Genomic DNA, 16118 nt, shown 5'->3' with positions numbered 1-16118 from the left:
TTCTAATCGCTCTAAACTATTGTCATTGTAGTGAGTATTTAATGTGGCGCTGCACTCTGATGTTGTAGGAGAAAACATTTCTTAAAAAGTCTATTTAATTAAGTAGAACGTGTTGTCTATATTTATTTAAAGTTGCGCATTTTGATGTGACGTCACATTTCTCAACCCCCCCCCCCCTCGTCACACATCGTCACAAATATCTGACCCCCCCCCCCCCAGGTGCGTGACGTCATTTATGGACGGCCCCTTAGGTGCAGGCCAGAAAATAAACGGTCAAAGAACAGTCCTCTCGTTTAAATGTATCCTACGTACATACATTAAAAGAGGGCACCTATTGCGTATAGCAGGTTCGCCCTCATTGGAGATCATTAAAGCACTACAGCTCTGCTTATACACTTAACCAGCTTCACAGTTATTAGGAATCATCGACGCAGTATAGCCTTGGTAAACTTCCGAGGCTATGCTGCGGCAGTTTCACCGATAAATCGGGAACTGTCAGTGCGCAGTGCAGCCACGCGCCCAATGTTTACTTAATTGTCGTGAGTCACTTTTAATTGCCTTCGTCAAGCTCAAGTTCAAAGTTGATTTTGTTGAAGCAGGCGAGTGCTCAAAAGGAGGCCAGGATAAAGTCTCCTTTGCAAGCCTGACCAGAGTCACCAAAAGGAGACGAAAGCAAAGAACAAAACCAAGGACAGCTATGAAGTATATGCAACATAAAAAAAACACACAATCGAAAATATAAATCAACGTTACAAAGGCTAAATATTAAATTCCCCGCAGAGCAAAATCAGCTCGGGCCGACGAACTCCACAATAACTGGCCACTTTGGCAACTCGGGTCACTCGCATGTGGGGCTTTGTTGCTCCTGGGTCCATTTGAGTTCCCACCTGGTTAAACAATAACCTTGAAAAATTCAAAGTGTTAACCCCAAAGCCACCCGCAATGTCATCCCGTGGAAAAGAAACTTTGAACTCCGTCATTGTTAGATAACAAGCAAATAACCAAGGTTCAGGTACAAAAAAAGTGGCTCACAAGCAGCGGCAAGTTGGGTTTTATGTTAAATTTTATTCAGTATAATAATAAAATAACCCACCAACAATGCATTAAAATCGGAAAATTGTCACTTTGAACAACACTGCGGTAAAGATCCACATTTAGTGCAAACAAAAAGCAAAACATTGCGCCACATTATTTGGCTGAAAGACTCCACTCCGACGATTTACAAATAAAACGCAAATATAAAGTGTCTGCAAGTCAATGAAACGAGGAGGTTTCTCGTGACCTTTCGGCTCAAACGTAACGCGAATCTCTTTGCATTGTAAGATTCTCCATTAGCAACAACATGTGAATACAGGCGGGCCAAGCTTTTGCGCAAGGCGATATTTTATCACTCACGCTATAAGGGAATGTGTTAGAAACATCTGTTGGTGATATAAAATCAAGGCCAATTCCTGGATTTTGCCAACAACTTTAGCTGCAAAGGTCATCATCCACCACCTCTCAACACCAGAGGTCACCGAATCCCAGAGGGCTCCCGCAGATGCGAACCAAAAACAAAATCAATTTCGAAATCGCCTTCCACGATATTACGATTATGACGATAGAGGTCTCTCGTAACTTTAATATTTAACGATTAGATTGTCCTATTCTTGTGCTTTGCTCTACTTGCAATACAAATGAAGATTACTTATAGCTGTAGGTCATTCGTATTGTTCAACGTATATTAATACAATATCTAAAGTATTGTCATAATTTATATTGATCGAACCAATAATGCTCATCAGGTGCATGCTCCCTGGCTCACGCTGGACAAGTGTCCTTGATTGCAAGGCCCACTGGCGGCCCCTGGTGCCGCTCCCGACAATCCGGCGTGACAAACGCCCCTTTTAGGCGGTGTGGCGGCCCTCGCAATGACGTCGAAAGTGCCCCCACCACCCACTTCTGAAAATCAGTGAAGAACAACACTGACAAATGCAATGATGAAGTCCAGACGATGACCATCGAAGCCGTCAACTATTTCGGAAAACATTTTGCACTCGCATAGTGGGCCTCGCAATCCACTAGAGAGAGTTCTAGAGCCCACCGAGTATACTTTGACCTACTCTTCGGCACAATTCAAAATGGGCAAAAGTTTGTTAGCAACTACAATTACACCACCCAACCTTCGTCAATTCATAAATATTCTATCGTAAACGTACACACGAATAACAGCGATCCCTCGCCCACCGCGGACTTGCCAACCACAAAATTCGTGGTTTATTTTCCGCTGTATAGTAATTTATCAAGAAGGGCGGCCTGGAAATGTTTCAGTATCCACGTGGAAGCAGCAACACGAATTTACAAATTACGCGGCGACGTGGTTCTCCTCCGCGCGGCCGCACCACCCATTTGACACTGAGTCGTAGCTTATCAGCTGTCCGTCTTGTGCCGCCGATTGCCTGCCCACTCCATCGGTCATTGAGGAGCCGGAGGAAGAGGGGGAGAGAGGGTGAGCCGAGCCCCTCCTTCTAACCACGCCATTCCCCTCCCATCATCATCATCATCTCATTGTCACGGTCATCGTCATGAACATGAAAAAAAAGTATCTAAAGTTAAACCGAATGTTTTTGTGCGATGTACTGCGCTTTATTTGACGTTTAGTTCATAGACGGGCAACTCAGTTGAGCTATGACGAGTCTGACCGCCACCGTGGTTCCTTGAACCCCCCACTTCCCACAAGTACTTTGCCAACCGCGGATTTGCCGACTGCGGCCTTTCCCAGGAACCTAACCCCCGCGGTTGGCGAGGGATTGCTGTACGATAACAACCACCGCATCGCGACAACCCCGCCACGTGACCTTCTGAGTGTGAGGCGCACACTCCTCTAGCTCAGAGGGGTTTCCAACCTTTCTGGGACCCACGAAAACATTTGCCACACGGCACCACCGATCCAGTGGGCATGTGCGGCTGTCCAGTGCTGGCCACCGCCGGTTTATCCTGAGTTTATCTCAAAAATGAGCAGAGCCGCGTGAATAATAAAACACTTTTAAAAGATGTACGTACACCTACAAATATAATCTACACTAGCTTACACACACAAAATACATTTACATCGCCATCTTCGCTGGTTAAAATCCTAAAATTGATATAAATGGCAGTAGTAATGATAAAAATACAGTTACAAAAGCACTGTCATCAATCAGCCTTCACATTATTTAAACACCCACTTTTCTTAAGACATCAACGCAGTCACAAACACCAATCAGTTTGAGATGCATTTCCGCTGTATAAATATGGTCACTACAAGGCAGAGCTATCAGCCGATAAGCATTTGGCATGTCAAACCATGCACGCCACGGTGCAAAAATATTTATCAGGCACAGAATTATGGGTAAAAAAAACAAGCACGTACGCCAGAATTTCGCATTGGGATGTCATACAAATTCACGATGGCTCCAACATTTAAAACATGGCGGCATTAACCAGGCACAATGGCTGGGATCGGGTATCTTGGCAGAATTGTCATGACGAATATTAACAAGGGGAAAACCCTGGCACAACAGCAGCGTGGGGCGTCACCTGCAATCCTATCGGTGGTTTTAGAAAAAATTTGGGGAATGTTGTTTCTGACTTTGTGAACATTTGTCTGCACCCTTGGAACGAAGTCCTCTTTCTTGAGATCGGCCTGTATATTGATGCATTTTAAAACTAAGACTTTTAAGACCACGGTTAAAACACTCATATTGACAACCCAACATGTTCTTTAAAAATATATTTTCTGGGTTTGCGTACAAGATAGTTTTTATTCTCCTGCCATCCGTTTGGGCTGAACTTAAACCTTCCCCTGAAGCCATTTACTAAAATTATAGATGCACGATTTATATATTAAACTCTTGGGTACTGTATGGTAATGTGTTCAAATAGAGTTACATATAATAAACCTGCATGTGGGTGCGCATATATTCAGGGAGGAAACAAATATTTTACGTAATCAAAATTCATTCACGCTGGATAGTGCAGCTGCATGCATCAATCAACTAAACCTTCCGAACAAATAAGTGAATATACCTCAGCGGGCTTTACCTGGTAAGGTAAAAATAAATATTTAGGTTTTACTTGTATATATTGTTTAAGCGATTTGTTTATCATTCCTACACTTTGCACGCCTGTCGTTTTTGTTTTGTTTGATGTTGTAATAATCTGACCTGCCCCTACTGGACATCTTTGAAACAGAACATCATAGCTCATCGGATTCCTCCAGTATAGATTAATTCCAATACAAATTTTTTTTCAGATATGCAAAGGAAATACAAAGGCAATGGGAATTCCGAGACGTTTCTTGTTTTTAACAAAAACGGTGATAATTTTGTGATGCAGTCACTCCCAAGGCCGGCGTGGCGTAATTATCCAGCAATAATTGAAAATATTATTATTACATAACTGGTACTGCTACGTATAACCACATGCCTGCAGTTAACGCGAATTCTGGTGGTTCAGGTTTTTGGATGTAAAGGCTACAGGGTGTTGCCCAACAATGCTACACCGCTGTCAGATCAGCAACAATGTACCGATGATCCCTGACAACAGTGGACCTCCACAGAATTTAATCACCACCCGATTGGTCAGGAGGGCCTTGCAAGGCTAGGAGCTAAGAATGACGCTACTGGGCTCATACGATGCTCTTCACAGGGCCTACAAATCCGATTCTGATACGATGGTACCGTTTTCTTTTCCGACAATGCTGTGCAGCTTCAGTATATTTCACCTTGAGGTTAACCAACTGATATATATTTTTTACTTATCGCAGACGCAAGCATGCACACACGCACCCGCATTACACAAACACCCACATTGCACACACCCCCCCGCGACGACGCAACACCCCACAACCCGCCTCCTCGTGAAAATCCGAGCGTCTTACTCGGCAACATAGTCAGCACCACCCTCCCCCGGCCATCACTAAGGTCCGCGTGCCGTGGGTACGGCGGCGTCGGCAGCGCCGGCGGACACCCGCAAGCGCAGGACGGCGCCCAGGACGAACAGCGCCAGCCCCAGGAGCAGCATCGCGAACAGCGGCAGCGCGTGGCGCAAGCAGGGCCCGTGCGACTCTCTGCCACCGCCGCCCCTCCCCAGCTCGTCGTTGTAGCCGTCTCCGCCCGACTCGTAGTCCCCACCGTCGCCGGAGCCCCGCGCCGTCGCGGCCGACAAACGCGCGCCGCTTCCCTTCCCGGTCCTCGTCCCGCCACCGACGTCGCCGTCGCCGCGGCAGGCGCTCGTCCACGCCCACGCCTCCGCCACGGGCCGCCACGCTGGATCCGGGGGGAAGCCGTCGCGGCTGTCGCCCTGAGGAGCCGAGTCTCCGGCCGCGCGGTTTCCCCCCGGCGGTCGCGGCCCTCCCGGTCTTCTGCCCACGGCCCCCACGTCTACGGGCAGCACCACGACCAGGTGCGGTGGAGGCGGCGAGGAGGGCTCGGGGGGCAGCACGCACAGCTGCCGGCACAGCGGGCAGCGCAGCGACGGCGGAGGAGGTTGCGGCGGGCGATCTGTGGGGGCCAGGGACGCCAGCAGCCGCCGGCTGCACCCACGGCAGAGAGCGTGGCCGCACGGCGCAAGCGGCACCGGGCGCAGGCGGCGTCCGAAGGGGTCGAGGCACACCGGGCAGCACGGCCCGTCCGGCAGCAACTGTTGGGACGCCGACGGTGCGGTTGATGCTGGCGCCGGTGGCAGCAGGGCCTTTAAATGAGGTGCATCCATTTTGTAGGCAACAACGGCAGCTCAGCTCCTGGAATTGCAAATGTAAAAATAGCAGAATAGACATCCATTTCACTGTTGGAATCGAACGCGGCTCATCTCATCGCTGCCATCTACGCAGTGGTTGTCCTCTCGAGGTGCGATTCCTCCCCTAGCCGTCGAAATAAAACAGACCAGAGTACGCCTTTTGGCGTCCTCTGGTCTAACACCGTTTGAGACGAGGCTCAAAAGAAAGCTGTCTCTGGTGTGGACCAATCAGTTTCAAGGACAATGCATATATTATCAGAGTATGTTTTTTGTTTGCATTCGGACCACAAGCATTGTGATTAATGCAGACATGATTCCTTGTAAAAGGTTTCAGTTTGGTGTTTTAACATCTTAACACCTGTTTGGTTGCCAGAAAAAAGGGGGAAAACCTATTATAAAATAAAAAATGTTAAGTACAATAGCACTCATCCACTGACAAGCCTTTTGAAGGACTAATGTTTACACTCCGCAGTTGTTTAAGCGGGGGAAAACTGTGGACCGTTCGGATGGCTTTTTCTCCTTATCATCAGTGTTTGTTTAATGGGCTACACCCTGCCGAGACCCCTAAAAATCAAAAGCAGTCGAGGGTGTGTCTTGCTTAAAACAAATGCCGATTGAAAACATTGACCCACAATGTCCATTTGGTGATGGACCAAAGTCAGAATCTTTACTTAGACTGGAGAAATCTGATAAGCTAATAAACCTCTTTTTTCACGTGTGCCCAGTAGGGACGGGTCAGCAAGTTACATCAACAATACAAGAAAAACACGACATAAGCGCAAAATAGACAAAAGGTAAGCAAGTCGCTAAAATAATTATAAGGATAAAGTCTAGAAGTACAAATTGCAGAAGTGCATACATTTCTGCCGATTTGTCAAAACCAAATGCAAGCACCAAAACAGCAACAGTCCCAGACAACACCAAGAAAAGAAACACTGTCAACAGATTACATTGCACGTTAAAATTGAACTAAAATGATCGAACCACCAAGGGAAAATAAATCCATATTTTTGTTTTACTCCCTCCTCCATTTCCCTCGTGATTCCTTGCAACCTCATCGTTAGAATGTATTTATTTTGATTCTGACAAGAGCCCGGTACAGAAGAGGGCACCATAAATTCCTTCGGAGGCAGAAGCCCAAAAAGGCGGTGCTCACGGGTTGGGGAAGAAAATCGGGATTGCTACCCTACTTGTGTAGGGACTGCGAGAGCAGGTAGCACGGACTTGTTATAAGGGGGAAAGGAAGTCGAGGGGAAAAGGGAGGGGAAAAGGAGCAAAAGTGAGGAGGGGGGAGTTTGTAAAGTGTACAAAAACAAGGTCTGCCAAATCAAGTAGCAGATGAGCGCCGAGTGAACTTATCATCGATACGAATCCGGCAAGAGCAACCGCGTACCACGTGCCAAGACGTGGGGTGATCCCTCAAACGCCCGTCCCCTCCCCTCCCCCTGACCTCCCCCTCCCCTCCCCCCTGACCTCCCCCTCCCCTCCCCCTGACCACCCCCTCCCCTCCCCCTGACCTCCCCCTCCCCCCATGCGCACCTTCACGCCGGATTCGATAAGACTGGGGGACCCCATCTGGCCTCGAACTCCCACTCTCCGCCCTTGAGCTTAAAGCTTAAATGCTCCGTTCCTGCGATTGCGAGGAGGGTTGTGTTATGCCACTGCTTCTAGGAGCATTGTTCTTGACCGTTATGACATTTGAGGTGGCTGGGTGACTCAGAGTGCGGAGATCCTGGGTTTGAATCCATGTATCAGCCGCCTGCGATCAAACCCGCTTGTCACGTGTTGCGAGTGGATGGGGTCTTAGCCCATTCACAAATATTCTTCTTCCTTTTCGTATGGGTGATGTTGATGGACTATACTTTTACATTGAGGGGGGTTGATGAGCCAGATGATGTTGTCAGGAGTGGCGGTGCATCGCAGAGATGATGCCCTCGTTACGTAATTGCGAATCGGGCAACGAGTCGCTACACGTTTCACGGTCTGTTCTGGGCGACAACAATCGCACAGCAGAGCGTTTCTTCTTCTTGGTTCATATAATAAATGTTTTATTTTTATTATTTTATTATTTCCCTTCTACGTGACTTTACCGAAAGAACCAAGAAGATGAATCCCTGCAGTCACGAAAGCTTTAAATCGAAATTTAGAGCGTTTCTTATTTTGCATTTGCTGCTTCCATGGTTTGTGCAGATGCGGTTTTAGAGTTGTGGCCCATAAGCTTTGACCGACTGGCAAATTAGTTGGTCAGCGAGTTTAATTTGGCTAAGGCCCATACAGCTATGACCGCACACAAAATAAAGTCACAAACGACATTCGATTCTGGATAAATTCCAACTCTTTGGAGAATTAAAAATATCGGTTTGCCCATCATGCAACACGCATTAATTACTTTCAGTGGTACGGCTGGTGGAAAGGCTCCGCCCCCCGTGTAGAAGAAGAGTGGCAACTTGAAAATGTCTCAGAGGGTAACTCTGTGAGAGCCGCTCCAGTGGGCCGTTTCCCAACACGAAGGGTTGCACTGCTCTGCCACAAATACAAACAGCTACGTCGTCTTACACCGATCGCACAATCGCAATAAATCAGGAGACATTTTTAATAAATACAATAATACCCTCGGTTTCCATTGGACGGTGTGTCGACAAATATTGAAGCGACATAAATATAAAATCGGGGTATTCCTGTGCGTATATAAAAATCGCATTTGAGTCTATAATGTTTCACGCCATCTTAACTCGTACACGTCATTATTCATTCGGGATTTCTGTGCGTGTGTGTGTGTGTTTGGCGTTGGCGAGTTTGCGCGTCTGTCCATGAACGTTCGAACGTGTTTGTGTGTGTTTGTACTTTTTTGCTCATGTGTATGCATGCGTGCATGCGTGCATGCCTGTGCGTGGGCACTTGTAATCGCAGCTTGTTGCAACCAGTTTGTTGATACAACAACAACTGAATGTGAACCTCGAGCTCAACAAAACTGGGGTCAGGTTACAAATAAAAGTACAAGGGTTAACAGGTCACACGTTGATTTTCGTGTGTGTGTAAGATTTAACATCTACAGAGCCGGAAGAGATGGAAAACGTTATTGTAAACACCTACACGCTTAAAATCCACGACTACACATTTGAAATTAAAAACATTTCAGAGCATAAAATTGCATCTTCGCACGCACAAACCAGTTAAAACGTTGAAAGAAAAAAATGCCCAGAATATGTTCAGCTGGCCCAAGCGGTTCAATGTTCTGTGCGCTTTGCAACGAACCACTTGCATCGAAGCCGACAGTTCCATTCCCATCACAGCTCTGCGGTAACCTCTGTAGGAGATTAACACGGTGTAAACTATTTTTTTTATTTTACCAGGTAAGGCCCACTGAACTATATAGCTCTTTTGCAGAAGCGACTTGGCCACAAATGATAGCTGAACTGGAGGATCCAGTAAAAATCCACATAACTGCGGCGAGAGAGAACACGCAAACTCCAAATATACAGCAGGCGTCAGGGTCGGGATGAAATCACGACTTCCTGCATATTCGGCGAGGTAGTTAACATCTCGCCAACGTGTTTTGCTCCTAAGTGGATCTTCATATCGATCATTATTTGCGTGAACATGCCTGCCACTGGCCCTCAATAATAAAAGTGAAGAATTATCAGAGACTGTGGTTAATGGTCTCTCTCTCATACATCCGGAAGGGCAGCACTGAAACCAAGTGTGTGACCAAGAATTGAAACCTCTCAAGTTCAAATCCCCGTGAGGAGGAGGGGGGGGGGTCAACTGAGCCCACCATTCCTCTAGGCTCGGGAAAGCGAGAACCTCACATTTGTCAATATCACTGTGACCTTAAAATAATAATATATATAAAAATCGGTGATTTTTAAGTAATGGCCGTTCTTCATAGCGCATCATGTGCTATTGAAGAAGGGCGATTGCCCGAAATTGCCCGATATATGTATTTATCTTTGAGGCCACGCACAAAGTGTTCTTGACGAATGTGTCCAATGTTTTGTTCTTGTTGTTAATTGTGTTTGTGCAACCACTGCCAAAAACAGCTGCTGCAGCCGCCTCACCAAACAGATTTGTGGCAAGCCTTTCGTGGTTATCCTGTGGAGAGACTGCCCCAAAACCACAGAAATGCAGAATTTCCACAAACGGGACCGCCGATAGCGATAAGCACCACCACCCATGCCCGTTTTGGGAAGATGCGCTCCGTTCCAATACAGAACAAGAGTGCAACACAGCAAACTCACCCAGAAGGCGCCAAATGCAGTCAGATCTCAGCAGCTAAACAGGGTTGAGCCTGGACAATGCTCGGATGAGCGACCAGTGCACAAAACAGGGTGCCGAAGGCCGCGGCGCTACATTGTGTGAAACAGAGGGCAGTGCATAAAGATGTGTCCTTGTACTGCAGTTCTATGGTCCCTGCCTCCACAAGTGCGCACCGGCCTGTGTGCGGTGAAACAACGCCCGCGGCCGGCACGGCACGGGGAGGCCCTCAACCAGAAGTGTGGATTGACAAAAATAGCGGCACGTGCACGAACAACACAGCGCTTGAACGTACCAGACGGTACGGGGTTACGAAACAACAGCGTCGTCCACAACCTTTACGACTCAACGCTGGAGCACACCGCACACGACAGCCAATTTTGTCTAAATGCCTCCGGTTCAAAATGCAGACTGGGTGTGGATGCACGGAGTAGCGGCCGCGGCCCGTGGTCACATTGCGACGGATTCCTCTCACTGCCAAGCAGGCTACCCGAGATGACCCAAGCCTGTGATGATGGCTCACGGTGGCGAGATGTTAACTCCCTCGCCTGGCATGCAGGAGGTCGTGGGTTCTATCCCGACCCTGATGCCTGCTATATATTTGGAGTGGCCAAAATTAAAACTTGCCATCTCCACGTTAAAGCTTTCTTTGTAATTTTCCCGCGGCGTTACCCCGTGATCGCGCTGTAGGAATCACGGCATCAAGGGATGAAGAATCCCTTCAGAACTCTAGCCCTCTCGAGCAGCGCGACTCGTCGTGCTAGGCAATGGCCCGCGGAAGCGGATATCAGAGGCTAGCCATGTGAGATCCCTTCTCCAAGTCACCGCCGGTCCACACACAGCAGAGGGAAGCACTTCCCAGCCGCCGGGAGCAATGTTCGTCCAAGGCCAAATTAAGTGCAGAACCAACATTTTTAATGTGATGGTTGTTTGTGCAGTCATTGGTCAACCGGGCTAAGATCATCAACTCGCTACGCCTGAATATCCGGTTTAATACGCAGGATCCAAGCGGTGCTCGCTCAGCGCTCTGACCTCGGAGCCACTCGGACACCTCTCATTATGAATAGTACGCTTGTTCACCCAGGAAAGCCTCACCGAGTCTCAGGACTGCTTTTTTGAGGAGGGTCCTGCCAGGCCTTCACAGAAAGGGGGGGGGGGGTGGGCAACGATTGCTGTGTAGATTCTAACCGAGTAATTGAGGGAATTTCGTTTAAAAATGTAACTCATTACACTCCTTTGTAGGTCCGCACGACTACGACTCCGCGGTCTTATTTTTAAAAGACGCAAAACCCGAAAGCCACACACGAGCGTCTCTCAGCCTGCGTGAGCGCCCGGCAACAGACCAACGTTGGCCCAACATCGTGCCGCCGTTCCGTGGAAGCCGCTACCGTGTCACCCGTGTGTCAGCCCAGTGCGCAGGGTGGGGTTTGAAACCCGTAAAGGCGAAGCAGACGCGTGGCCAGGATTTGAAAGGCGACCCACCAGCGCTTTACTTAGGCTGATTGTAACATCCACGTATCTGTGAAGCGTAGAACGGCACAGCAAAAATATTTGTATGTTTAACACGTAGGCTTTCGCGACAAATATTATCCAAGAGGTTTTTAGGGTTAAATCGCGTAAATATGTACTGTTATTTAATGACACATTTAATACCGAAACGGGGATCTCTCCACAACTCTGCATGTCGAATTAAAGTGGCTGGTTGCAATTACCGGCGAAATGCCGTACTCAAATTGTAAAATCTGTGGGTTAACTCTTCAACACACTGGTTGGCTGAACTAGTAACTAATTGGCATGTTTTGTTTACGTGACAAACCTTGCTAATTGGCCGAGTCGGGTGGTGGCAGGGTTAACGACACATTTATATTTACGCAACCCAAAAAAAACCTCTATTATTGGAAAAATATTCGTAGATTGCGAATGCTTTCAATTCTCCCATCAATCTCTCGCTACTTTTAGCCCTGCATTCCCCCCACCCCGAGGACAATTACACTCAGGGTAAGTCCCTCGCCCTTCAGCGGCAATGTTTAATTAAAAAGCACACGACCTTGCATTGTGCTCAAGTCCTTGTCGATTGCAAGACGCCGTTCATTTATGATCGTGCCGTTACGTGGGGAGCGAACACGCGCAGTCGCGAAGTGGCGGGGGGGTGGAGTGTTGCATGCGATGTGTTTTCTGTTTATGAAGCCTGAATGATGCAGAGTTGTGAAAGATCGCGCTGGGAACGGCTCTCTCTCTCGCTCTAATGAGTTGCGCTAATATGCAAGTGCGCGTGGCCCTAGCTGAGATGCTGCGCACGCAGAACAAGGGAGTCCGTTCATCGCAGCAATCTCGGCACGAGCACTCCCAGGGGGGGGGGGGGGGGGGGAGGGCCTGGCTCACTCTGGGGCCAGGAATTAAGAGGCAGCACCCATTTCACATTCTGGCACGGCAGGGCCTCGGCTGTCGTGTGGCCACCAGGCCGGCGCAGTTGTGACACTCGCTCTCGCATCACCAGCGAAGGAGGGTCTGGGGTTTGATTTTCGACTTGGGCACCTTTCTGCGTAGATTCTACATTTGAAGCCTTCGTGACTGCAAGGATTCATAATCTTAGTTTTTTCGGTAAAGTCACGTAGGTAAAAAAATGAAATTACAATTAATAAAAATAAAATAATAAAAATCACGACGTTTCGGAGGCAACACAAGTGATACAGAAAATCTGGCTGTGACGGTCCCACCTGAAGACGGAGACTTGTGTTGCCTCCGAAACGTCGTGATTTTTATTATTTTATTTTTATTAATTTGAATTTCATTTTTTTACCTACGTGACTTTACCGAAAAAACTAAGAGTATTTCTGTGTAGAGTTTTGTACGTTTACCCCCCCCCCATCCCCTGCTGTTCTGCAGTTTCCTCCAGGTCAAAAAAAAACTGGTATTGGCCAAACAATGCTCCCAATGCTGAAAAATCACCTGCGAATTTGTAATTAGAAATTACGCCTCGCAACATCGGCTTCAGACTGCGAAAACTTGGCAGGACCCTCCTGAAGAGGAGGCTTGAGAGACTTCGGTGAAGCTTTTGTAGGTAGGCAAAGCAGAAGACACTGTGCCACCCTGAATGGCACCCTGCGCTGGTCGATGTTTATCTTACAAGGCCACGTTGTTGATGATAAACCTGGTGACCCTTTCTCATCCATTATCATCGTTATGAAATTCGTTGGTCATTGGCTGCCATGTGTCAATGGATCGCCATTGATTAAAAAGAGCCTCGTGGCTCAATGGGCTTTGCTTTAAATAACCTCACTCAACGACTAATTTGTCAGTCAGTGAAAGCTTTTTAAATCTAGATTAAAAACTCATTTCTTTAGAACTGCGTTTTGTATTTAGTTTGTCGTGCTTTCTCCGCACCTCTGATTAGCACGGTTGGCTACGTAGGGTGCGAAAGAAGTTCAACATATGTACATTTTGGGCCACAACCCCTAAATGGCATCTGCACAAACATGGCCGCAGCCGATGGGGATATTTGATTCATAAATAGAAAGTAAAAAAACCTCTCCAGTGCGAGACCTGTGGTCACCACTCAGAACAGACCGTTGAACATAACACCTCAATGCCCGATTCACAAATACGAAGGAGGCATCATTAGAGCAGCGACGAACCACTCTGCTGCTCCTGACGCAATCGTCTGGCTCAACCACCTCAATGTAAAGTTACGGTTGTTCTTCTACATCAACATCAGCCGTAAGAAGAAGAGGAACATTATTTGTGACTGTGCTAAGACCATCATCTCAATGCGCGAGAGAAGCCAGCTGCATAACAAGCAGTTGTTCAGATCAGGGCACAGTGTGCTGGTTAAGTGTTTGGACCTCTTTGAGCCACCTCAAAAGTTTAGTGTAGTGGCTTCGTCCGACCGACTACACGTGAACCCTAAACAACAATACAAATGAACACAAATTTATTCTTACAAACACGACTTTATGTAATGCGAGCTTAAATGGGCAATATTATAGAATCGAATCAATACATCTTTGCATCTAGACTATAGGAAACGAGATTTGAATTACCTCGCCTGGTATACAGGAGGTCGTGGGTTCAATACCGATCCTGACGACTGTATATTTGGAGTTTGAATGTTCTCTCCGTGGTCACGTAGATTTTTCTCCGGGTCCTCCGGTTTTTCCCCCTCCATCATTCAGAATCAACATCACGCGTTTAAAGTATTGGCCGCAATACATTTCCATCGGATGAGTCACTTCGTTGAGCTATTATTTTTTGCCAGGTCTCATCTGAAAGGAGAGCTGTATAGCCGCTATGCTGCTCTTCAAAAATGTTTTCACGCCGAGCCTCTTGCGCGCTCCGAGATTCAGCTGCGAACGGGGAAACCACCCTGCAACTTGTAGGAAAGGTGAGAGGGGGTTCAATGGTGTGCGTGCAGATGGCCCGGCTTGTGTGCAACAGCCAGTCATGGACAGAACGATCAGCTTGTACCGGTTTCAGTTGTCACTCACTCTTAAGCATCGCCTCACACACAGAGAGCTCTTGGATTTCAAACGCACACACACACACTGCCTCATAGGAAAACGTGCTCATCAGGAAAGTCTACAAACGGGTTTTCCAGCTGTGCACAAAGACGCACCCCCTAAGGAGCCCTCAATGTACATTTGGGGTCAAGTGCTTTTAGCGAGCACCTTGCAGGCTGGCACGGCACACGAGGGGGTGGGGGGGGTGTCTGGCCAGCACCCTACCCAGCCGCTTTTGTCTCCCCGGTGCTGATATTTGTACACACAACACCATGTGCTACGCTTTTAATGTCGAGTTGACCGAGTGGAGGGCCCGGGACATTTCAGATAATCGGCACTGGTGTTGGTGGCCGCGAGAGGGAATTGAATTCGGGCCGCTGGGTTCGGAGCGTAGCGCGCTAACCGCTACACAGCTAGCACAAAGATATTGACAAAGGTCCCCCGTGTAGTCTTAGTATACTATAGGGGCAAGTGCTGTTAGCAAGTACCTATTGAAGCCGGCACAGCACACGAGGGGGTATGTGGCCAGCACCACGCGCGCCCACCCTTGTCTCTCTAGTGGCGATGTTTACACAATGCACCAAGGCCGAGTTGACCTAGGGGAGGCCCTGGATCAGTTCAGATCATCGTCACCGATGTTGGCCGCGAGCCGGAACCGAGTTCGTGTCGCAGGGTTCATAGCGCAGCGCTCCAACTGCTAGACTACCGGAGGAAAACACACACACAGACACTTTACACCACCAGATACGTGCTCTGCCGAAAGACTGACTGCTGAACGGCACGATGAAGAATAACAGCGCAATGTGCGATTTAAAACAAGGGGTCATTTCACGCTAACCTCACCCAAGGGCCGTTGTACCAGCCAGCTCAAGATATTTAAAAAATGCAGCCAGTGGGGAGTTTATGGGCCCCGTCAAGTTTAAGAATGCCAGTCATGTTTAAGAAAAAAATCCCTTTGAGCTCACAAAAAGGTGAAGTTGAAGTGAAAAAGCGACCTCGACCAGAAAACGACAATCGCCCTGGGCTGCTGAAATGTTTTTTTATATATTACCAGGTAAGGGCTCACTGAGCTATATAGCTATTTTTTAGAAGCGACCTGGCCACTAATGATTGCTCAACTACGTGGCTTATCAAGGTGTAAACAATTATAGCAGCCAAATACTCCAAGCGCATGTTGATCCTAAATGTGGAGGACCCGAAGAAAAATCCACGCGACCACAGGGAGAACATCCAAACTACAAACACACAGGTGTCAGGGTCCGTATCAAACTCACAACCTCCTGAACACCGGGCGAGGGAGTTAACATTTTGCGATCATGGCGCCCGATCGCGTGCAGTGCCTCGGTTTCACTCGTAGTGAAGAGGGCTTTCAGAAAATGAATTGCTAGGAGTGCCTACCAACACGCTCGTGGCAAATTGTCGTAGGAAGGCGAGAGTGACAAACATAGTTTTCAACATTCAGCCGAACCCATTGCTGTGGGGGAGACGAAGGAGCTAAACATGGTAGTGTTTCTGTAAGTACCTTAGTGACGAAGCCTTCAAAGTTTCTGAAACACTTTTGGTTTCTAGTCATTCACCCTTCCCCACCCCCTGACCTTGAAATTAAAAAAA

General features: G+C 47.9%; 1 protein-coding gene across 5 annotated transcripts in view; it reads right to left on the bottom strand.

Moving 5' to 3' along the window:
- Positions 1 to 1045: 1045 nt before the first annotated feature.
- LOC144719589 (uncharacterized) overlaps positions 1046 to 16118 on the bottom strand; it is a 28269-nt gene continuing 13196 nt past the window's right edge. For 2 of the 5 annotated variants that reach the window (XM_078595665.1, XM_078595664.1), the window contains exons 2-3: positions 8147 to 8275; positions 1046 to 5761 (exon numbers count right to left, since the gene is read on the bottom strand). In XM_078595665.1, coding sequence (XP_078451791.1) covers positions 4939 to 5733 — 795 coding nt within the window. In that variant the 5' untranslated portion in view covers positions 5734 to 5761; positions 8147 to 8275 and the 3' untranslated portion in view covers positions 1046 to 4938. Of the gene's footprint in view, positions 5762 to 8146; positions 8281 to 16118 lie in introns of all 5 variants that reach the window. The other 3 variants (XM_078595662.1, XM_078595661.1, XM_078595663.1) reach the window with 2 other exon arrangements.

Source organism: Lampetra planeri, chromosome 6, assembly GCF_965212315.1.
Source record: "Lampetra planeri chromosome 6, kcLamPlan1.2.h2, whole genome shotgun sequence".
Classification (NCBI taxonomy): domain Eukaryota; kingdom Metazoa; phylum Chordata; class Hyperoartia; order Petromyzontiformes; family Petromyzontidae; genus Lampetra; species Lampetra planeri.
This window is presented reverse-complemented; position numbering and strand designations above follow the sequence as displayed.